This window comes from Marmota marmota, unplaced genomic scaffold (genome assembly GCF_001458135.2).
Source record: "Marmota marmota marmota unplaced genomic scaffold, marMar, whole genome shotgun sequence".
Taxonomy (NCBI): Eukaryota; Metazoa; Chordata; class Mammalia; order Rodentia; family Sciuridae; genus Marmota; species Marmota marmota.
Window position 1 is genome coordinate 53,244,314 of NW_025999977.1, and position 24,321 is coordinate 53,268,634.

The 24,321-nt window shown below is 33.6% G+C and overlaps 1 protein-coding gene across 7 annotated transcripts in view; it reads left to right on the top strand.

Annotated features, from left to right (window-relative positions):
* Window positions 1-24,321, top strand: part of Rock2 (Rho associated coiled-coil containing protein kinase 2) — a 140,485-nt gene that overhangs the window by 102,210 nt on the left and 13,954 nt on the right. For 4 of the 7 annotated variants that reach the window (XM_048804803.1, XM_048804798.1, XM_048804800.1 and 1 more), the window contains 23 exons: window positions 904-1,042; window positions 3,323-3,414; window positions 4,138-4,297; window positions 5,488-5,548; window positions 6,434-6,445; window positions 7,586-7,665; window positions 8,038-8,086; window positions 8,782-8,917; window positions 9,051-9,142; window positions 9,345-9,591; window positions 10,127-10,233; window positions 12,293-12,452; window positions 14,503-14,663; window positions 15,506-15,690; window positions 16,563-16,632; window positions 17,596-17,699; window positions 17,947-18,133; window positions 20,021-20,114; window positions 20,207-20,301; window positions 21,176-21,355; window positions 21,727-21,895; window positions 22,224-22,400; window positions 24,219-24,289. In XM_048804803.1, the coding sequence (XP_048660760.1) occupies window positions 904-1,042; window positions 3,323-3,414; window positions 4,138-4,297; window positions 5,488-5,548; window positions 6,434-6,445; window positions 7,586-7,665; window positions 8,038-8,086; window positions 8,782-8,917; window positions 9,051-9,142; window positions 9,345-9,591; window positions 10,127-10,233; window positions 12,293-12,452; window positions 14,503-14,663; window positions 15,506-15,690; window positions 16,563-16,632; window positions 17,596-17,699; window positions 17,947-18,133; window positions 20,021-20,114; window positions 20,207-20,301; window positions 21,176-21,355; window positions 21,727-21,895; window positions 22,224-22,400; window positions 24,219-24,289 (2,828 nt within the window). The remainder of the gene's footprint in view (window positions 1-903; window positions 1,043-3,322; window positions 3,415-4,137; window positions 4,298-5,487; window positions 5,549-6,433; window positions 6,446-7,585; window positions 7,666-8,037; window positions 8,087-8,781; window positions 8,918-9,050; window positions 9,143-9,344; window positions 9,592-10,126; window positions 10,234-12,292; window positions 12,453-14,502; window positions 14,664-15,505; window positions 15,691-16,562; window positions 16,633-17,595; window positions 17,700-17,946; window positions 18,134-20,020; window positions 20,115-20,206; window positions 20,302-21,175; window positions 21,356-21,726; window positions 21,896-22,223; window positions 22,401-24,218; window positions 24,290-24,321) is intronic. The other 3 variants (XM_048804802.1, XM_015479974.2, XM_048804799.1) reach the window with 2 other exon arrangements.

Consider the following 24,321-nt stretch of genomic DNA (forward strand, 5'->3'; position numbering starts at 1 on the left):
TTCTGGCTCTAGCTATTTGTCATTTTAGGCAGGTCACATGCAGTCACTCTGGGCCCTGCTCCCTCTTATGTGGAAGAATAGACATGCTCTGACTCTCAGAGCAGCACTGTCCAGTTTGTCATGATAAAGACAATTTACATCTACACCAGCCAGTGTGGTTGCCACTGAACTGTGGCTGATATATATGTAACTAGGGGGCTGCATTTTTCATTTTTTTCAATTTTAGTTTAACTTTAAATTGCCACATATAGTGGCTGCTATATTGTATAACAGCTCTAGAGACCCATCTCAAGATGCCGATCCAGCTCCGGCATCAAAATACTCTGGTCTCATCCCACTTCAAGACCCTTTCTTTTCTTAAGTTAAGAACAAATTCTAGGCGGACACAATGGCGGACACCTGTAATCCCATCAGCTTGGGTGGTCAAGGCAGGAGGAATTGCAGGTTCAAAGCCAACCTCAGCAAAGGCAAGGTGCTAAGCAACTCAGTGAGAGCCTGTCTCTAAATAAAATACAAAATAGGACTGGGGAGTGTCCCTGAGTTCAATGATACATGAAGATATATCTTGCAATCTTTTGAAAGTAGAATATATTCTCTTACTTGCTTTGCCTCTTCTTCTAGGGTTTTAGAAAATAGGTAACTTTGAACAAGTAAATTGAAAAACACAGAAAAACACCAAGTTTTAGAGTTAACATTGATTTTATTTTGTTTTTAATGGTAGAAGGATCATCATGACTCTAGTTAAAATTTAAACTTTTTTTTGTACATTTCTGTTTTAATTGGGACTCCTGTCTTTGTTTTCCATGCATGTGGCAAATTTAAAGTTAACATTTAAAAATTAGGTGAAAAGTGTTTAATTTGCATCCACTATTACATTCAGCATCTTCTTTCTTGGAATTTTAGGGGACACTCCATTTTATGCAGATTCACTTGTAGGAACTTACAGCAAAATTATGGATCATAAAAATTCACTATGTTTCCCTGAAGATGCAGAAATTTCTAAACATGCGAAGAGTCTCATCTGTGCCTTCTTGACAGATAGGTAATGTACATTGGATTTCTCTGTAGAGAAGCCCCATTGCTTTTAAATTTGTAGAAATGAAAGCATGTCTAATTTAGTTACATATGAAAAACATCTCTCTCATTAACCAAATTGCATTTAATTCTGGGTTAGCCTTTTCCTACTGCTGAGCCTTGTGTTAGGTTACCTTTAGCATTTTGGTTGGGCGGCCCAGTTGTAATTTAACCTCAATCCTCATGCCTAAAACCATTAAAAAAACAAAAACAACAACAACAACAAAAAAAAACCCTAGTAAGCTTTAAACACATTTGAAAGAAATAAAACCTTTGTCTTCTTCCCATTTTACCTTCTTCTTTTTTTTTTTTTTTAGTTATAGTTAGAAACAATGCCTTTATTTTATTTGTTTTTATTTTTATGTGGTGTCGGGGATCAAACCCAGTGCCTCATACATACTAGACAAGAGCATTTAACAATTTATAATCTTAAAAACTGTTTGCATTTGATATGAGAGTACCTCCTTCCCAACTCTCTTATTCACATTTGAATATGAACAAGTCTGTTCTGAAAATTTTATATTTTTTAAAACAAATAGATGAACAAAGGTGAAAACCTGCTTCAAAAAGAAAAGCTAGCCCAGCAGCAGTGATGCGCCTGAAATCCCAGTGACTCGAGATACTGAGGCAGGAAGATTGCAAGTTCAAGGCCAGCCTCAGCAACTTAATGAGGTCCTAACCAGCTGAGTGAGATCCTGTCTCAAAAATAAAAAGAGTTGGAGATGTGGCTCGGTGGTTAAGTGCCCTTGAGTTAAGGCCTAAGTACCAAAAAAAAAAAACTAGAAAGCTATTTTATTCCTTCATTTCTCTTCTGATGTCCTCTTCTATATTTTATACTTGTGATAGAGGTCATCCTAGCAAAGGAGCTCACAGTCCAGTCCAAACTCATTCATCAGCTTTGTGATCATGGGGAAATTATGTTTTTTCCTTGGGAAATAATTTTGCTCATCAGTAAAATGATGGGCTTAGATTAGGTAACTAATATTATCTAGCTTTTCTAGCTCTAATATACAACATGCATACCTTATTGTTTATAAGCTAGTTGCTGTTAGTTCTGCAATGATGATGCTTATACATTCATCATTACACACTTTTTGTGGGATAAAATCTTGAAGGCAGAATCCTGGGATATACATTTTCAAATTGAATGCTTTTATAAAATTGACACCACCACCTGCCCCCACGTGAAGCTTTATTGGCACATTTTTTTTAAAACAATAACTGTTTTTTCTCATCAAATTTAATGTTGTTGTTATTGTATTGCAGTACTGAGGATTGAACCCAGGGCCTCGTACATGCTAGACAAACTTTCTACCACTGGTCTCCATTCCCTTTTTAATTTTGGGACAGAGTCTTGATAAGTCGCCCAGGATGGCCTCAAACTTGAGATCCTCCTGCTTCAACAAGTAGTTGTGATTACAAGCATGCATTATCACATCCAGCTAGTATATAATTTTTTTCATCAAATACAATTATAAGTTATTTTATCTTTATTCTTTAGGCAAATAATTTTTATGAGTTAGTCATTTGTATAATAAAACTTTAAAACTTGATTATATGTATAATGAAGAATCAATGCTGATAAACTCAAATAAACTTGTATAATGTTAGATTTGGGGATTCAATAGGGTGGGTGGGGATTGCATTGTAAAGTAGGTACAGCATATATTAACGAATGGATTAGGATTTGTAGATTTGCTTTAGCAACTTGTTGGGAGAGGAAACATTCTAAGGATGATTATATGTGAATATTTTGAACTATTTTGAAAATAATATAATGTCATAAGTTTGGCTAGGAGCATGTCCTTTAAAATGCACAATTTTTCTTGTTCATGTTAAACTTAGCTCCAGGAATACACTTAAAGCAAATGCTTTTTATTTCCATACAGTCTTTTTATTTTTTTTATAGAGTGATAATTTTAATATAAATGAAGAGATAATTTATCAGAATAAATATGTATAGTTCTAAACTTAATATGTGAATTTTTTTAAGTTTGAAACATGCAGGTGACATAAACAACAGAGGGAAGTATATTTTACTTCCATATTGTTTGCTTTATGTCAAGTCTTTTTAATATATCTAGAGCAATCAATTCCTATAAAATTGAGATTATTTTAGAGAAACAGGCTGAAGCTGTTTTTTAAAAATCTTATTCATTTTTTATCCTTATTTTGGTTAAACTGTTGAGATGAGTTAATATTTTTTTCATTATTTTATTATAATACAGTCTTTAACTGCATTGTTTAGGGAGGTACGACTTGGGAGAAATGGGGTAGAAGAAATCAAACAGCATCCTTTCTTTAAGAATGATCAATGGAATTGGGATAACATAAGAGAGAGTAAGTCAATAAATCTAATATTTCCATTCCATTTAAAAATCTCATAAATTAATTCCACTTTTTGAATAACAGGCATGTTTGATACACTTTATGCTAACTCATTTTTAAATTGAGATTACATTCCAAATTTTTCCTTGGCAGCATTTATAAATAAATTACTATTTCCTCAATATCTTAGCAAACTAATGTGTACTTATTAGTATTTCCCAATTCTTTTATAATAAGTATTATATGTTTCTTAACTTGCCAAGGAAAATTCTTATATGATTTTATTTGCACTAACAAATCAGCAAATAATTATTTATGGAGACTATACTCTGGTAAAGCATAGAATAATAATTTATTTTTACTTTGTCTACCTATGGCATTGATTCATTTTAAGGGTAAGAAATATTTCTATTTAAAGAATGTAGAAAACTAAGGACCTTAAGGAATATATGTGCAGGTTATTACTTACTACTTATAATTTTTGACACTTAGAATAATATTGTATACCTTTCCTTATATAACTGATTAATTGTATTAACTTGTATAACTAATTAATCTATTAATGGTCTGTAGTAACAAATTATTGACAAAATCTTAATTTTGTGAAATGATAAAATGGAAGATGTGTTGCTAAGATTTTGTGTAAAACATGATTTAATCATATTAATATGTCATAAACATAGAGGTGGCTTGTTTCTTACATTTTGCTTATGAATAATTCTTTTCTTTTAATAGCGGCAGCTCCTGTAGTACCTGAACTCAGCAGTGACATAGACAGCAGCAATTTTGATGACATCGAAGATGATAAAGGAGATGTAGAAACCTTCCCAATTCCTAAAGCTTTTGTGGGAAATCAGCTGCCTTTCATAGGATTTACCTACTATAGGGAAAATCTGTATGTGGATTATTAAATGTTATTATTTTCCTAATCTAGCTATAAAGTGACATTTTGAGAACTATAGGAGATTAAATGTTAATTTGTTTTAAACTTTCGAGATTTTCCTAAACTCTCAATTATTTTTAATTTTACTATATGATTTTTTAATGTTATACTCACTTACACATTATTGCAAGGCACTGTTGTATATGAAGTAAGAACAAATACCAGTTTTTTGAAAGGAGTTTGTCATTTCATGAAGGATACAAGAGAATTGTATAGTCATAATGGAGGGTAGAATGTGATGTTGCCTTAAGGAAAGGATGCCAAGAGAATCTGAGATGGACTGGTTGTGGTGACACACTCCAGTAATCCTGTTGACTGGGGAGGCTGAGGCAGAAGGATCCCAAATTCAAAGCCATCCTCAGCAATTTTAGAGAGTCCCTAAGCAACTTAATCACATTTCTTTTGAGTGGGTTAAGGGGGAAGGTCACGTGAGAACTCAGGGAAAAGGTAGCATTTTAAAAGCTGGTAGGAAAGGGATTTGAGTGGCCAAGATATGGGAAACTTGGGAGAGGATTGTGCCAAGCCAGGTAGCTAAAGAAAGGTTGAGAATGTAAGCATATCTTGAGCAGAGTAGTGTGGTCCAGTGCACCTCATACAGAGGGCGTGTGAGCTGTATTGTGACTGGAGGACTTGTTGAGACTAAGATTTTCTTGCCTATAATCTCTGCACAAATCCTGGCCAAAACAAAAATCAATAATTGTTGACTGCGGTGAGTATTGGATGTAAGATTAGAAAATAAAATTGGCACTTGGGATGAGCAGTGGAGCAGATGATTGTTGTGTGCTCTGCAAAGAGACTTTTGACTGAAGTTGTTTCTTTCTAGAAGATGGAATAGAAGAAAAATATAATAGTTAAAGAAATTAAAATGAGTTGATTAAGAGGAAAATGGGTTCCATGTAATGACTCCAAGTCCCTATAAAATTAAAGACTTGGTCACCTGATAAGAAGGAGCGGCAGGAAAGTTTGCATTTTAAATTACTGGGAAAAGTGTTCAGAGGCAAAAATATTGCTTTATCTAAAATAAAGTGAAAAGAAAGAGAAATCTTTGTGGTTAATATTTAATTCTGAGAATAACTTGGTTGAATAAGACAAAATGGATTAAAATGAAATGCAAAAGATTTTATTTTTCTCCTCCCTTCTAGGTTATTAAATGACTCTCCATCTTGTAGAGAAAATGATTTGGTGCAAACAAGGAAAAATGAAGTACGTATTCATTTTTACTACTCTAGTTAAGTCACATGTTCAAATATACATATTTTTTTCTCTTATTTTTTTGGTCCTGGGAATTGATGCAAGGGAGGTTTTACCACTAAGCTACACTCCCAGCCCTTTTTAATTTGATTTTGGGGGGTGGGCGGTACTAGGGCTTGAACTCAGAACCTCACATAAGCTAGGCAGATACCCTACCACTGTGCTACATTTCATTCTGCCCTTTTATTTTGAGACAGTCTTGCTGAGTTACTGAGCCTAGCCTTGAACTTGAATCCTTCTGCCGTGGCCTCCAGAGTAGCTGGCATTACAGATATATGCCACCACGCCCAGCACTCCCATGGCTTTTTAAAAGTTCATTTGATGCTACTTTTTAAATCATGAGATGGTATTCCTTATATAATACAGTTCACCTTAACATAACAGTGGTTAATTAAATGAAGAGTATCATTGTTCCACACAGGATGGCTAGTAAAAAGGTGAATTATACATTGGTTTAGGCTTAGTTTTAATAACAAGTGATAGAATAGGTTTGTAAACAGCTCTGATGCCAGTTAGATAATTTTATGACCTTAGTGCTTAAAAGTGTACAAATATTAATCTATCAGGTACAGAAGAAGGAGGAGAGAGATTCAAATTCTGAATTCCTATTTAGGATTGTGTTTATATAAAAGATTTTCTATCAAATTGTATTTTGTGACTGCTGTAATTTCTAACTGCATACAAAACTAAGTCATACATGTACATCCACATACATGTAAATCAAAATCATTTTCTTCAAATTATGAAAAGTAAAAAATCAGGTTGGATAATTTGGGTATGACTTTTATTAGGAATTTTATAAAGTATAACACATTTTATTCTTTTTTCTTTTAATAGGAAAGCCAAGAGGTATGTTGTCAACTACATTGAAAAATGAGCGGAAAAAACATCACTCTAGCAGTGTTTTAATATAGTCACAGTCCAGCTCCCGTTTGGAGCAATTCATCTACCAAAGAGAGACGTTTCCAACCTTTTCCCTACCAAGTATTTCTTTTAATATTCGTACTGTGAATCTGTTATTTAAAATATACATCATGTAATTTTCTGATTACTTATTAAGGGTATGTAACTGGTAGAAAAAACATGTAAAATGTGATAACTAGTGTGCTCAAATAAATGCAGTGGCAGCCCAAAACACTTAAACTTGATTAGTTCATTAGCCTGTTTATTCTTATAGAGATTTTAAGATAAATGATTAAGAAACCATGGAGAATATAATCACTGGGAAGAATAATGAAAAGAATAGTGGCATTGGAATCTAATAGTTCTGGGTTAATTTTTACATTACCACTTACTAACTGTGCTGTCTTGACCTGGGTATTTACCTGTTTTGAATTTCATTTTCTTGACCAAGTGGATGTAATGCTACCATTTTCTTAGGGTTTTTGTTAGGATTAACAAGACAACATTTGTAAAATACCTATCGTTGTATCCAAGACACCACAGGAACTTAAAAATTAAATCCTTAAAAAGGAAATAATATTGTAATTTTGTTTGCTTGAAGACCAGCATAGCTAGGGAAAGCTACTGAGGATAAAACTTGGAAGAGGAAGATATGAAAGAAGAGCTTATATTCTCATTTTATAGTATTTTTTAGTATATATATTCAGTTAAATATTCTGAATATTTGTTTCAGATCTTTTATCTTTATCTCATAAACACAAAAAAAGTAACCATATTTTCAAATGATAATCTATAGAAGTGTATTGGAAGATTACAGAAATTAATTTGAAATTTGATTTCATTGAAGAATTCTGCCAAAATGAGTTTCTTATTCATATTTGCATAAGTGTGTTCAGACAGATGTGTAGTATGACAGAAAAAAGAATAGGGGAGAGTTTTTTTCTTTATCAGTAGGAGTCATACTAAGCAGGCACAATTATACCATTATAGTGAAGATTGCAGAAAAACAAAATAAGCTTCTCATTGTTGTCTTTTAGCCTGTTGTCTTTAAATATAACCAAAACAAAGTTTCTTGTTTTTTGACAGATTCAGAAAAAAATATATATGTTAGAAGAACACCTCAACACTGAGATACAAGCCAAAGAAGAGTTAGAACAGAAGTGCAAGTATGATTTGTAGCTAAATATTTTATTTATTTATTTGTTTGTTTGTTTATTGTTTGTACTGGGACTAGGACCCAGTGGCACTCAATCACTGAGCCACATCCTCCATGCTTTTCATATTTTTATTTAATGACAGGGTCTTGATAAGCTGCTTAGGGCCTTCCTAAGTTGCTGAGGCTAGCTTTGAACTCAAGATCCTCCTACCTTAGCCTCCCAAGTCACTGGGATTACAGGCATGTGCCACTGTGATTACAGGCATGTGTCACTGTTTAGTAAATGTTCAAGCATTTACTAAAGAATAGCTACAAAGTATTTATGTAATTATTTTTAACTTTATAATTATTTTATTTATTGTTTCTTCTTGAAATTATTTAGATCTATTAATACTCGTCTAGAGAAAACAGCAAAGGAACTAGAAGAAGAGGTAAAGTTGCCCTATACTTTTTATTAACTTTTTCCACCCCCTGTGCGAGAGATTGTACCCTGAGCCTCATGGATGCTAGGCAAGCTCTCTACCAGTAAGCCACATTCCCAGCCTTTATTAATATTTGTTGATAAAAATCCTTGATGTCTGTCTGGCTTACAGAGTTCTGTTAATACCATGGTAATATGTATCTTGATACAAGATAGTAAAATCTACTTTGTACCACTGGAGGACAAGACTGAAATTATAGGGTAACTTCTTTTTAGGCTTCATTCTATTGTTTTTGCAAACTTGATTTTTTGCAAGCTTGATATTTCAAGTAAAAAAAAAAAAATGCATTTCTATTTGTGGTTAAAGGCATGGTTTAAAAACAGAAAGGGACTATTGTTTAATTGCTATTTATAATACTTTAGACCCATAGTTAGTATAAAATAATGATGGCTAAGTAGTGATGGAAGGTTACAGGTTTGACATTCAATAGTAAAGAAAACATTTATGATCTTGATTGTTTAAGAGTAGTGTGATATTTTCCAAACAAGGAATATATTTTATAGTTTTTAAAAAACAGTGGTAGTTTGTTTGTTTATTTATTTATTTATTTGGTCTCTTGCCTGTGTGAAATAGCTGAAGTATTTTGTTTTGTTTTAGTTTTTATACATATTTCTTTTTGATAATAATGTTAATTCTTATTTCAGATTACCTTAAGGAAAAATGTGGAATCAGCATTAAGACAATTAGAAAGAGAAAAGGCACTTCTTCAGCACAAAAATGCAGAATATCAGCGGAAAGCTGATCATGAAGCGGACAAAAAACGAAATTTGGAAAATGATGGTTTGTGGAATATAACATTAAATACTTATCAGGAAAATAATTGGACTGTGTGTGTGTGTGTGTGTGCATGTGAGAGAGAGAGAAAGAGAGAATGTTATTGTAGCTTGCTACTGAAAGGCTTTTTGTTATATAGTTAACAGCTTAAAAGATCAACTTGAAGATTTGAAAAAAAGAAATCAGAACTCTCAAATATCTACCGAGAAAGTGAATCAACTTCAGAGACAGGTAAGTTGATCTCCGTTTGTAAAAAAGAGATTTGAGTTTTATTTATGACTGACTGTTAATATTAATTTTAATTGGCAGTGTTTCAAAAGGCCTGTGCCTCTAATTTTAGAAGGAAATCCTTTAACATTTTTAGTAAATGAATGTATTTTCATCTAATACCTCTGTTTTTTTTTTGTTTGTTTGTTTTTGAATGAAATAACAGCTGGATGAAACCAATGCTTTGCTTCGAACAGAATCTGATACTGCAGCTCGATTAAGAAAAACCCAGGCAGAAAGTTCAAAACAGATTCAGCAGCTAGAGTCCAACAATAGAGATCTACAAGATAAAAACTGCCTGCTGGAAACTGCTAAGTTAAAACTTGAAAAAGAATTTATCAATCTTCAGTCCGCTCTAGAATCTGAAAGAAGGGACCGAACCCATGGATCTGAGATAATTAATGATTTACAAGGTATATAGATTGTACTTGAATTACTCTTAATGATTTGTATTTTGGAAATAACTTGAAATGATGGATAATGTTCTAGAGTAGCACATTTCTGAAGGAAGCACTTTGTTGTAGAAATATGTTGATAAAAAACTTATAAATTTTGAATTTATTTATAAATTATTTCATTTAATTTATGAACTTTATCATATACTTTCAAATATTATAAGTGTTGAATTCCTTAGGTGGTAAATTCTGGTTGTAGGAAAACTGTAAAGCACTATGCCAGCAAGTATAAAACTTTGCTCACAAAACCAGCTTCAAAATATGAAGCAGTGGGGCTGGGGTTGTAGCTCAGTGGTAAAGCACTCACCTCCATGTGTGAGGCACTGGGTTCAATACTCAGCATCACATAAAAATAAATGAAGTAAAGGTATTGTGTCCATCTACAACTAAAAAAGATTTTTTAAAAAATGAAGCAGGTTCCAAATTTTTTACTCTTGATTGAATGTGTATAACTTTCTAGGTATGTTGTTTTTTAAAATGTTGCAATTTTTAGGTAGAATATCTGGTCTAGAAGAAGATTTAAAGAGTGGCAAAATCTTACTAGCAAAAATAGAGCTGGAAAAGAGACAACTGCAGGAGAAATTTACTGATTTGGAGAAGGTAAGATATGCTAAGCATCTTTTTGTGTAAGAAAATCACAGTAGAGTTTGAGAAGAGTTATTTGAAAGTAAGGGAAATCACTAACTGGAATATTTTCATATGCTTACTTCCATTTCAATGTGGTTCTGTAGACAAGGTGGTCTGCGGAATGATAGCGATATGGCAGGGATGTGTATTGAGGGAATAGGCTGAGTTTTCAGTCTGAGACGATCAGACAGGTTGGCAAGGTAAAGGTACACTGATGGGAGAAGATATTGTGAACAGAGGCAGGGAGGAAAATTAACAAGGCACCCTTTGTTTATTTAAGTACAGATTATTCAGTATTTATGGAGAACAAAGTAGGGATCAGCAAATTTTAAGGGGGGAAATGGTAAATATTTTGGGTTTTGTAGGCCATATACTTTCTGTTGCAACTGGTCAACCCTGCTACAGTTTCTAGAGTAAAGGATGTAGCTGTGTGCCAGTGAAATTTAAAAATGAAAATAAACATCAAGCCAAAATTGGTCTAAAGGTCACTAGTATGCTCCTCATGTAAGATTATGGGGAATTCAGAGGCCAGAGTGAGGGTACAGGGCTAGGCATAAGCTAGATTAGGTAAGATATTAAAAACTCTATTAAGAAATTTAGAAGGGGTTGGGGCTGTGGCTAAGCAGTAAAGTGCTCACCTAGCATGTGTGAGGCGCTGGGTTAGATCCTTGGCACCTAAAAATAAATAAATAAAATAAAGGTGTTGTGTCTGACTACAACTTAAAAAAAAAGAAAAGAAACTTAGAATAGAAACTCTTAAGGGTTAGCCACACAACAACTTAACATTGTATGATCTTACTAGAGGTACGGGTAAAGTAGATCATTAGTTAAGTGTACTATGCAGAGAATAGATTTTTTTGAGAAGGATAAGACTAGAGGCCAGGAGGCTAGTCAGAAGCCTTTTTCACTAATTCAGATAAGGGATAATAGAGACTTAATTAGGGCAATGGCTTAAAAAATAGAAATGTCTCAAAAATTTGAGAAAGGAATATTTGACAGCACTTAGTAATTGATTAGATGTGGTATGAGAATAGTAGTTAAGGATGAGTCCTGGGTTTGTATATTGACATGTGATTTAGTAATGTCATTAATCAATAAAGAATAAAGGAAAATCACATGCAGAGGAGATAATGATAAATCCATTTTAGTCCTCTTAAGTCCTTTGGAGATACCACCTTAGAATGTCTACAAGGCAGTAAACTCTGGTAGAAGCTAGGAATATTTGAGCCATTGGTATATGTAAGTAGCTGAAACCACATGAGTGAAAGAGCACACCTGGGAAAAGACTGGGTAGAGTTGTGATTATTCAGAGCAGAGTAGATTATTCTGTTGGTAGATTATGTAGTTGGAAAAGTCATTTTAGTATTAAAGATTTTATTTAAAAAAACTACCTGCATCATATTTGTGATATGAACAATAGAGCTCAAAGAATTAGAAAATATTGACAGTGTATATATAGGAAACAGACTGCTGTTATCAAAATTCTCAAGTTAAAATAGACTTCTCTGTGGGGATTATAAGTGTATGCTAGAAGATCTTAAGGGTTTTTCCCTTTTTTCTCCTTTTAATATAGAAGAGGGAAACATTAGATATGTTTTTAAAAGTTGCAGAAATAATGCTGTAGGACAAGAAGCATTGTGGCTGAAGAACACCAGCAGCTGAGGGCAGCTGGGGCAGCTGGAGGAACTGCAGGAAAGACAAGAGCCTGATGGGAGCCAGATGAACACAGCATCACCAGTGCCAAGGGACAGCGTCAGGGCTGCAATGAGTTCAAATAAGAGAAGTGTCTTGAATTTGGTATTGAGAATAGTGCTGGTCACTTTGATATTCAACAGTCTTAATGCAGATCTCCAAGCAGTAGAGGGGAGGTGTGGCAGAGGGAGTGAAGGAGTAGAGGGAGCAAAAGTTTTGATGAAGAGGGGAGGGAAGATGCTCAGCATTTTTGTTAAGCCTGATTCAGTTTTGAAAGTTTTTAGAATTGTGAGCCTTTTTTTTGTTGTTGTTTATAGCTGTTCGTTTAAATCTTTAATAGGAAAAGAGCAACATGGAAATAGATATGACATACCAACTAAAAGTTATGCAACAGAGCTTGGAACAAGAAGAGGCTGAACATAAGACTACAAAAGCACGGCTAGCAGATAAAAATAAAATCTATGAATCCATTGAAGAAGCTAAATCAGAAGCCATGAAAGGTATGCACATTTAAAAGTTTTCCTGCAACATCTTCCCCCAAAAAAAGATTTGAAAATGACACTGGTCTAACTAGCATATAAGTTAATGAGTATTTTGGACCCAGGTATGATGAAGATGCTAGCTGAAATTGCTCTGAGCCATTTGATACTAAAAAAAACAGAGTTAACTTTCCTGCAAACCAAATTTTATCTTGGAATTAGGGTAATTTAGGTTTCCCAGCTGACCATTTATAATTATAATGGTTTTTTTAAAAAGTTCTTTTTTCTTGTGAAAGGCTTAAAACTCAACAGAAATGCATTTCATATTCAACAACTTAGCAAAAAAATAGTCTTTTAATTTTTACATGTAACTGAATTGTAGATTAAGTTTTTGTTTAAAGCATTAATTCAGGATCATAAAAAATAAAATGAGTGCTTTATTTAGAAGTATCTAATTAGAAGGAAATTAATGAACAATGTTTCCTTGTCCATGGCTTAGTAAAGAGAATTGAATTTTTTTATTACAGTGTAATTTATGCACAATAAAATATATATTTATGTAATTATCATCCAACACATATGTGAGCTGTGATCTGCTATTTATGTCAAGCAACTAAGATTCATAGTATCTGAAAACTAGGTTTCTCAGGGTGAGTAAAGAATGCCCAGGAGGATGAAAATCCTGTTTTTAGATCTAAATAAGGAAAATGACACTTTTACAAATATACTGAGCTTTAGAATATTTGTCACCTCAGTATATTCCTTTTTGTCTTTCTATTCTGTGCCCACATTATGTGATTGTTTTTCTAAAATGAGTACATTGATTTATTGGTTACACTCTGAACTGATGAAAGTGAACCAATCCAGTGTAATATAAGTACCATTTTTCAAACTGTTCCAACACTAATAGAAGATACTTGATGACTTCTGTATGTTACGCATGAGTATACAAAAATTATAGATGGTATTCAAATCGGGGTCTGAAGCATTTGGTCTTTCTGCTGCATGTCATTGCCTTCTTGGATTAAGAACATACTAACCAAATAATTATTAGCAGCACGACCTTGTCTAGTTAAACTTTGTATGCTTTGTTTTCTATAAAGGAACAGTAATGGTGTTGTTAGGTTACTGTGAAAATCAAGTGTAGTTGCATGTATTGTTAGTGATACATGAAGAATTTTCATTTTTCCTCACTTCCAAATACTGTTCATTAACTGAAAATTCATAGGTTTAATTTTAAACTAATAAAACTTTAGATGATAATTATAGGTATGAAGGAGTGGAGGAACCTTAACTGAATTTGAACTAAAATTCTAATCAGTACATCAAAAGGTGATCCTTTAATGACTTGCAATTCATATTGAAATCACTTTTTTAGGTATAAACTTTGCTTTTCACTTGAAGATTAAAGAACTTTAAAAGCTTTTTCTTTTTTATGAAACAAATTAGAAGTTTACAGCTAATCATTTACAAAAATAAAAGAATGTATAAAGAAAAATGCAAAAGATGACCCATAATCCTACTCTTCATGATAATGTTTTGTGTATTTTCTACACTTTTACTGTTAAAAAAAAAAATGATGAATATTAACGAGTGCTACACATGTATTAACTCACTAGGAAAGTAGATACTGTTCTTTTCCTAGAGATAAGAAACCTGAGTCCCAGAGAGGTTAACTTGCATGATAAATAGAATCTACCCTGGAGTGTTTCAAAGTGAAAATAGTAACACTGAGAGACATACTAGCAGAAAGTAGTAAAAAAGTATTTATTTAAAGACATAAGCATTTTATAGAATTACAAAACGAAAATATTTTGTTTCTGTGAGAATTGGTGTAATATTGCGAACTGTGATACATTTTACACCCTGCAAATAAAACTCTTTATTTTCAAGCATAAAATTCTTGCTATTTCAAATGTATTTGGAGGAGTGATAAAAATATTCTAGAAATGAATAAAAATATAATAATGAAGTAGCATCATTTACTTTCATTTTTATTGGCACTGTATCATATCTTTGATACGCTGTTTTATTTGTAAATTCATGATCATGTCCATTCTCACTGTAATAGAAATGGAGAAGAAGCTTTTGGAAGAAAGGACTTTAAAACAGAAAGTAGAGAACCTATTGCTGGAGGCTGAGAAAAGATGCTCTTTATTGGATTGTGACCTCAAACAATCACAGCAGAAACTAAATGAGCTCCTTAAACAGAAAGATGTGCTAAATGAGGATGTAAGTATGAATTTTACTAATGAATAATAAGCTAGTTAATGAAGCAATAATAAACTAGGTTTATTTGTAAAGGTCTAATGGTGAGTTCTTAATATTTTATAATTTTAAAATTTCCCTATTGCTGGGTATGGTTGCTCATATCTGTAATCTCAGCAAATTGGGAGGTTGAGGCAGAAGGATGGCAAGTTATGAGGCCAGCCTCAGCGTTTTAGCCCTGTCTCAAAATAACAAACTGTAAGAGCTGGAGATATAGTTCAGTATTAAAGTACCCCTGGGTTCAATCCCTAGTACCAAAACAAACAATAACAACAACAACAACAACAAAAAAAACCCACAAATTTTTCTTTAAATGTTTTATGCAATATGTAGGATACATATATAAAATATTCTGTATTGCTTTTATTAGATTTTGATAACATAATAAATGAATCATAATTTAATAATTTTAAGTTATTTTTACTTCAAAACTGTGGGGGTCTTGTTTTTTGTTTCGGTTTGATTTTTGTTTGTTTTGATACTAGGTTCAGCTGAACCTTAGGGTGTTTTATCACAGAGACACATCCCCAGCCCTTTTAATTTTCTATTTTGAGTCAGGGTCTCACTAAGTTGCTTAGAGCCTTGCTGAGACTAGTCATAAACTTGTGATCCTCCTGCCTCAGCCTCCCACATTACTGGAATTAAAGACATATGTATAACTTTCTTAGAAATATTTTACTGTGAAATGAATGGGCTACCTGAGGGCAGAAATCTATTTTTCATCACCATATTTGCTGCCAACTTCATTGATAAGAAAAATCAAAACAATTTACTTATATACCAAGTATTCAATCTATTTTTTTTAGGTTAGAAACTTGACATTAAAAATAGAGCAGGAAACTCAGAAGCGCTGTCTTACACAAAATGACCTGAAGATACAAACACAGCAAGTTAACACACTAAAAATGTCAGAAAAGCAGTTAAAACAAGAGAATAATCATCTCATGGAAATGAAAATGAGCTTGGAAAAACAAAATGTGGAACTTCGAAAGTAAGTTAATTGAGACAAAGTTTTAATACGCATAATTATGCACATGTAAATCATATTAATTTTAGTTTATCTGGGGATTTTCTTTTGACTATTCTACTTTCTTGATCACATTTTCTCTTTATTTTTGTACAAGTATTATGTTGAGTGCTACTGTTGTCTTTTGAGAAGATTATATGTTTGCCCACCAATTTTTGTACTACTGCCACCTAATCAAGGTACAGTGGTAGAGAAAGTATACAATTCATAAAGGTAAAGCTCAGTATATTTGTAAAAGTGTCATTTTCCTTATTTAGATCTAAAAACAGGATTTTCATCCTCCTGGGCATTCTTTACTCACCCTGAGAAACCTAGTTTTCAGATACTTTGAATCTTAGTTGCTTGACATAAATGGCAGATCACAGCTCACATATGTGTTCATTAAAACTGATAACAGTTGGCTGGCCACAGTGGTACACATCTGTAATTTTAGCAGCTTTGGGGGCTGAGGCAGGAGGATTGCAAGTTCAAAGCCAGCCTCAGCAACTTGGCGAGACAAGACCCTGTTTCAAAGCAAAAAATGAAAAAAAAATTGCCTGGTATGTGGCTCAGTGGTTAAGCATCCCTGGGTTCAATCCCAAATTACACCCCGCCCCCCAAATGACAGTTTAAAATACAAGCATACATTTCATTTAGCTGGTGTATTGATGACATCATCAAATTTCATCTCCTCTCAAGGAAAGGAATAGCAACCATGAGCTTAGAATTAGCATGAAAATGATTTGATTTCATGGATTCTCTGAAAGGGCTTCAGGGGTTTCCTACACCATAATTTCAGAGTAAATGATTTAAAATGTGTTTTACTTATTTAAGCCTTTGTTTTGATGTCTTCACAGAGAACGTCAGGATGCCGATGGTCAGATGAAAGAGCTCCAAGATCAACTTGAAGCTGAACAGTATTTCTCAGTAAGTTCCAGACACATTAATTTGAAGTTGCTGTATTTGTAGAACTTTTTTATTTCTTGTTTTAGAACCAGGAGAATGATTTTGTATAAACTAGATTTAAATTAGATTTTTAGATGGGATGTGTAATATCCCATAACTCATTAAAAATACTGAGTAAAAAGAAATGTAAATAATTTAACAGAACTCTGTTGTCATTGCTAGAAAACTAATTCTAAGCACATACTATACAACACCTATAAAACTGATTAAAGGCATTGCTTTTTGAATAATACACTTTTATTGTAAAGTTGTCATTTTAACATTTGAACTTTTTAAAAAAAATTATTCTGGGTATTGAACCCAGGGGTGTTTAATCACTGAGCAACATCCATAGTTCTTTTTATATTTTAATTAGAGACAGGGTCTTGCTGAGTTGCTTAGGGCCTCAATAAGTTGTTGAGGCAGGCTTTGATCCTCCTACCTCAGTCTCCCGAGCCTCTGAGACATTTGTACTTTTTTGAGATCAGTTTTAAAATATGAAATGACAATTATCACTCCTGCTCCATTGATTTGAATCAACAAAATTTATGTTTACAAATTAGTAATATTTTTCCTTGCTTTTTCATCCTACCAATCTATACCTTTCAGTAAGAAATATCAGTATATTATTCAGTTGGAAATGATGCTTTTAAATTATTAACTGACTTTTGGGGGGAAGGTGATGGGTACTGAACCTGGGGTCTAATGCATGTCAAATGTGCTCTACCAGAGCTACGCTTCCAGCCCCAAGTGAACTTTATTATATCAGTTGATAACTAGAAAATAGGAAAACGTATTAAACTATTTATTTTCTCAGGAGCACAACATTACTCAACATTAAGAAAATATTTGTATGTCATCAGTGATTTCTCTGGGTTGGTTTTAGATGTAGACATAATATTTCTGATGATCATGATACACATTTCTTTGTGTTTTGCTTCTTAGACCCTGTATAAAACACAAGTTAGGGAACTTAAAGAAGAATGTGAAGAAAAGACCAAACTTTGTAAAGAATTACAGCAGAAGAAACAGGAATTACAGGATGAAAGGTAAGGACAAGACCTTTGTCCCTTATTCATAGATACATATATTGCTGCTAGAACAGTGCTCTGTATTCACCAAGTAAAAATGTGTTGATGAAGTGAGACAAAAATATGGACTTCTAAAGTGAAAATTGAACACTAAAATGACATATCTTTAAGAGGGGTGGAGGTATGTTTAACATGCACAAAAACTGTGGGTTCAATCCCCAGCACTACCCCCTGAATTTTTTAATGATACATTCCTAAATTATAGGGACTCCTTGGCTGCCCAGCTGGAGATCACCTTGACCAAAGCAGATTCTGAGCAGCTGGCTCGTTCAATTGCTGAAGAACAGTATTCAGATTTGGAGAAAGAGAAAATCATGAAAGAACTGGAGATCAAAGAGATGATGGCTAGACACAAACAGGAGCTTACTGAAAAAGATGCTACAATTGCATCTGTAAGTAAAATTCTTGGGGTTTTATAATAAGTAAATTGCTAATGTCATAAATTACTTAGTAGCACTAGTACAGTATTACAGATGTACATGAAAAATTGTTATGTTCTAGCTGTTAAGATTTTTAGTTCAGTTAATCGCTTACTTCTCCCTTTGTTTCACACAGTCTAGCTAAAGAAAATTTCCAAGAAAAGTAAAATATCAAGTAGTTGGGTTTCCCCTATCAATTATGCAGACATGTCAAAATGATACAGTAAATTGCAAAGTGTGACATTAGAACAGGTCCAGTCCCGCTAGAAATGAATAGTGATGCTAGAGGAAATTTTATAATCTATAAAGGAACTTGTATATGATGGAAATAGCAATATACAAACCAGTAGGAAAGGACAAAAATTTAATAAATGGTTGTAGAATAACTATATTTTTATGTGGAAAGGAATAAAATTAGAACCTTACCATTTCACACACAAAAGTAAATTCTAGCTAACTTAATAATCTAAATATGAAAAATAAAAATTTTAAGCTATTAGAAATGAATCCAAATTTCAACAAATATGACAAAAGACAACATAAATAAATGACAGGGACAAGATACATGTAATGTATTTATTAAACAAGGAACCAGTAGTATCTAGAATATACAGAGAATTCCTGCAGTTCAATAAGAAAAGGTTAAACAGTGCAGTAGAAAATTTGGTCAAAAAGGAAAACTTACATATATAAGAAAATGCTTTGCCTCCTGCTCTCCTACAGAAGGCTAGATAAAGCAGCTTTGAAATGCCAGTTCACACCCATCAAATGACAGAAATTCAGCACCTCACAATGGCAGTTGTTTGAAAGATGTCTGGAAAACAGTATTCTTTCACTGCTCTGGGAACTGAAATTCAGTATGTGATTGTATAGACAGGTATATAGCATGGCAGTGTCCGGCAAATTTTAACCATACATAGAATGCAATTCAGAGAAAGTCTACATTAAGATAAGTATGCTAAAGAAACTTAGCACAATGCTTATAGCAGCATAAATGTTTGTAAATAGCCAAAACTGAAATCTCTTATTAAATGAATGAATGGATATATTAAGTGTGGTAGATGGAATTACTGTATCTGTTAAAATGAATTAGATCTTTTTATTAGCCATTTAATTTTTTAATATGATGCCGAGTAAAAACAATTGCAAAAGCTGGGCCCGGTGGCACACTCCTGTAATCCCAGCGACTCAGGTGGTTGAAGACAGGAGGATCATGAGTTCAAAGCCAGCCTCAGCAAAAAGCAAGTTGCTAAACAACTCAGTGAGACCCTGTCTTTAAATAAAATACAAAATAGAACTGGGGATGGAGCTCAGGGGTTGAGTGTCCCTGAGTTCAATCCCCAGTACCCCCACCCCCCCAAAAAAAATGGAGAAAGATAAATACAGCGTGACTTAAAAAATCACTAAATGTTCTTCAGGAAGGAAGAATAGAAATAGAATTTGGAAGGAATACAAAAAGCCATCAACATCTTCAGTACTATTTCATCTTCTGTTTCAAAGTAATGTTCTGAAAAAATATTAGTTTTTATATTCATTTATTCTTCATGATGAGAATGCAGAGTTTGTATTTCCTTTTCTTAGTTTTTTAAATGTTTTTCTCATTTTAAAAAATACTAAGGATTTGTGAAAGAACAGCAAATTTTTGGCTTCCTTGGGTGGTATATATAAAATTTGCTAACAAAATTTTCATCAATAATAAAGTTTAGTAAAGTAGCACATGGGCAAGAATATAAAGATGGATAAGCTTAGAAAAGCAAGAGATTTAGCAACTTTCTGGGGTTTTCAATTTGAATTACTGTTTTATGACTTACATTTTGTATATTGGTGTGTTTTTTTATTTCCCCCACTTTTGTTTCTTAGCTTGAAGAAACTAATAGGACACTTACTAGTGATGTTGCCAATCTTGCGAATGAAAAAGAAGAATTAAATAACAAACTGAAAGATGCTCAAGAGCGTATGTACTTACAAAGAATATAGTTTAATATATCTGATGTCTACCACTTGCTGTAGTCACCAGTGTAATTTTCACATTTTCCCATGTTTCAGAACTATCAAGGTTGAAAGATGAAGAGATAAGTGCAGCAGCCATCAAGGCACAGTTTGAGAAACAGCTATTAACAGAGAGAACACTCAAGACTCAAGTATGGACTTTAAACATGATTTTGAATCTTATTTTCATTTATCTTTTACTTCCAGCATTACAGATTAGAAGCAGTCATTGAATGTATGAATATTTGTGAACAGTGACCTGAATTTTCTCAGATTGGGAGAAGTTAGATTTCATTAACATTGTCCAATTCAATGTCTGTTAAAGTTTTTCCTAATTTTCCAATATGGAATCACAGTTATTCCTAATCTTTTATTGTAATCTAATAAGTTGTTCTGCCTTTTAGGAAACTGTAGGGCATGACTGTTTGCTAACAGCCTGACAAAATTTTTAAAAGAAACCTATGATCATTAACCACCCCTCTGCCAGTTCCTCTGGTTGTGTATACAGCTCAAATGAGTGTAGGTAGTAGGTTCTTTTCTCTGTTGTTGAGCAAAGTATATTTTACTAATGTGATGCCAATGCTGAATTCTGTTCCTCCAGATAGAAGAAGAAAAATCTTACTATTAAAGTCTTCCTTGGAACAAAAGTTGAAATGGTAGACAATGACATGAAATCAAAACGATTATTATTTATTTATTGACTTTTATGATGCTGGGGGTCAAATTTAGGGCCTAATGCATCTAGGCAAGTGCTCTACCTCTGAGTCACACTTCCAGGCTCCTACAAATATTTTAAATTACAGTTCTCAGAAACCATGAGAGTAAAAACCAAGTATGAGTTAGGATAAAGAAGGACAATGAGTAATAAAGAAAGTGTAGTGTTCAAATAGTGTAGGAAGTGTTTCTTTGTAATCCTGTGCTTAAAGAAGGACATTATTAATGGTTATATTACCTGGAATTGGTGAATTACCAAGAAGTGATCAACGTAATTTATTTCATTTGCATACTTATTTTTACATTTTTAAGGCTGTGAATAAATTGGCTGAGATCATGAATCGAAAAGAACCCGTCAAGCGTGGGAATGACACAGATGTGCGAAGAAAAGAGAAGGAGAATAGAAAGCTACATATGGAACTTAAATCTGAACGGGAAAAGTTGACCCAACAGATGATCAAGTATCAGAAAGAACTAAATGAAATGCAGGCTGTAAGAATACTATTTGGACTCTAAATTGAAAATTTCTTGTTAAGAAATAGAATTACTCTAATGTCTGTGTGTTTGACTATTTATAGAACATTTCTATTAATAGTTATTAAGATAAGAATAAGAAAGACATTAGAATGAATTGGACATCACTTTCCTGTGTTCTTATATGAATACATGACAAGTGTAACTCCACATCATGTATAACCACAAAAATGGGAAGTTTACGTATGTATGGTATGAAAATACATTCTACTGTCATGTGTAACTAAAAAGGACAAATAACCTTTAAAAAATCATTAATAATTATTATTGAACAAGATGGAAAATATGAGATGTATTCTACCTCGTTAATTTAATTTAATTTCTTACAGCAAATAGCTGAAGAGAGCCAAATTCGAATTGAACTGCAGATGACACTGGACAGTAAAGACAGTGACATTGAGCAGCTACGATCACAGCTGCAGGCCTTGCATATTGGTCTGGATAGTTCCAGTATAGGCAGTGGACCAGGGGAGGCTGAGGCAGATGATGGATTTCCAGGTACAGATTTGCTTTCAGCCCTTAAGTTTGTCTTAATTATAAATTGGTTGATTGTTTTAAATCCTGTGCCTAACTTCCTTCTTGAGGAAAAATGTTTATCCTGTCTTTAAGGGGAAACCTACTTCTTGGAGTGGTAGTTCAAATAACATTTTGGACTTTTATTGATTTTTTTTTAAATAATATTTTTCATAAAGAAGCAAACATGCAAAAGAAACCTCTACATGTTTAGATATTTAATTCGTTATACATTATTGTAGCTCTCTTTTAAAGCTTTCATTTTATTTTCTCTTCTTTCTGCATTCTTACTTCTCATATGTTGGGTGTTTAGTTCATATCACTCAGTCACATACTATGGAATCCATGTCATTCACCTACCAACGTTCCTCTACTTCTCTCAATATTGCCACTAAGCCTTCCAGTTCTCACATGCTCCTTGACTCTGATTCTGACTCAGAAGAAGACTCTTTGCCTAACTTACCCATATCATCGGAACCTAATGGTACAGGTGATATCCTAAAAACCTTTGCCTTTGGAGTTTTCCCCGCTGCCCTTAATTTTAGTCCCTTTGAAATTTTTTTATAATATTAACTGATATTCATTAACTCTGACTAACTGTAGACTCAGTTAATAATGAACTGCTGCATGAACAAAGTATTTTTAAGGCATTTTTATAATGAATTGCTATTTTAATAGATTGTTTATTGTGCTGACATAATTATAAGAACATTATATTACATAAGAGTGTATGGTACCAGGGATAGTGGTTCATGCCTGTAAATCCCTGTGGCTCAGGAGGCTGAAGCCTGAAGATCTCAAGTTCAAAAACCAATCTCAGCAACTTAGCAAGGTCCTGAAGCAACTCAGCGAGACCTTGTCTCTAAAGGGCTAGGGATGTGGCTCACTGGTTAAGCACCACTGGATTCAATCTCTGGTACCCAAAAAAAGAGTGTATGGTTTTATTGCCTATTTCATCCATTTTTAACTAAGAAATTCTTCCTGAAGTTTCATGTCAGGAGTGACAGAGCAAAAATACCTGTACGCTATTGGAGAGAATGTGTTTAGGTTTGTCATTGAGCACTTAAAACCTGTTGGACACTCCACTGGGCCTTTAAAGGACATGAAACAATCTGACTGAGCCTTGCCCTAGAGGGGCTTGTAGTTAAGCCTCTAACACAGTTGACACATAATGGATGTTAAATAATTGACAGTTACTTCTATTGTTAGAATAACCTCCCAAAATAGTATTTCACTTAAGTCAATAAAAGATACTGATCAAGCTGAGTGGGTGGCTCATACCTGTAATCCTAGCAGCTTGGGAGGCCAAGGCAGTAGGATCAGGAGTTCAAAGCCAGCCTCAGCAACAGCAAGGCACTAAGCAACTCAGTGAGACCCTGTCTCTAAATAAAATACAAAATAGGATTGGGGATGTGACAAGTAGTTGAGTGCCCCTGAGTCAATCTCCGGTACCCCCCTCCAAAGAAGAGATATTGATCAAATGTACTAGAACAAATTCCAAGGACTTAGACACTTTGCTTTGTGGAACTAGAATTTTACTCATTTTGTTATTTTGGAGTTTAGAAATCTTTTGATTATATTGTTTTTTTTTGTTTCTGGTATAAGGCGTTGAACCCCAGGGATGCTTAACCACTGAGCCACTGGGATTGCAGGCGTGCGCCACCACGCCTTATTGTTGTTTGTTAACCAAGTTTCATCTGCTGCAATTTTACTTCATTTTATTATAGCCATTTTGAAAGACCATATTCTCTGAAAACATTACTCATTTAAAATGTTTTCTCAAAGATGCATATTATATTTTTAGTTAGGTCTTCTTTCAAAAGAAAAATAAAAGATCCTAATGCAGATGTTATCAGTGAGAATAAAGAGCTGTTAAGTTTTGGTGATTTTGTTTTTGGGGGGGGGTTGTTTGTTTGTTGTTTTGTGTCTTGTCTCTTAGATTTTTGCCAGTGCATGAATTTAATCAGTGGGACATTTGACTACATAAAATTGCAGGCTATTTATTTCCATTGTGCTACACCCTGGGGGCTGGGCATGTGGCTTAGTGGTAAAGCACTTGCTTGCCTAGCGAGTGTGAGCTCCTGAGTTGAAGCCTCAGCACCACTGTGGAATAGCCTGGATTTTGTTTGGCATTGCATAACTTGCTTCTACCAATCCTGCATTATTTGTGTCCCAGACAATGCACAGTGATAAATTCTGAAGGGACTATTTGATTGGTCTTGTGCTTCCATATTAAAATTATGCTAAATTCTTCATTATATGAAGAAAATTATCATATTTATCCTTACAATCTTGTGCTTATTTATAGAATCGAGGTTAGAAGGATGGCTCTCCTTGCCTGTTCGAAACAACACTAAGAAATTTGGATGGGTTAAAAAGGTAATTAGTACTTGAATATGGTTCGTCTCCCC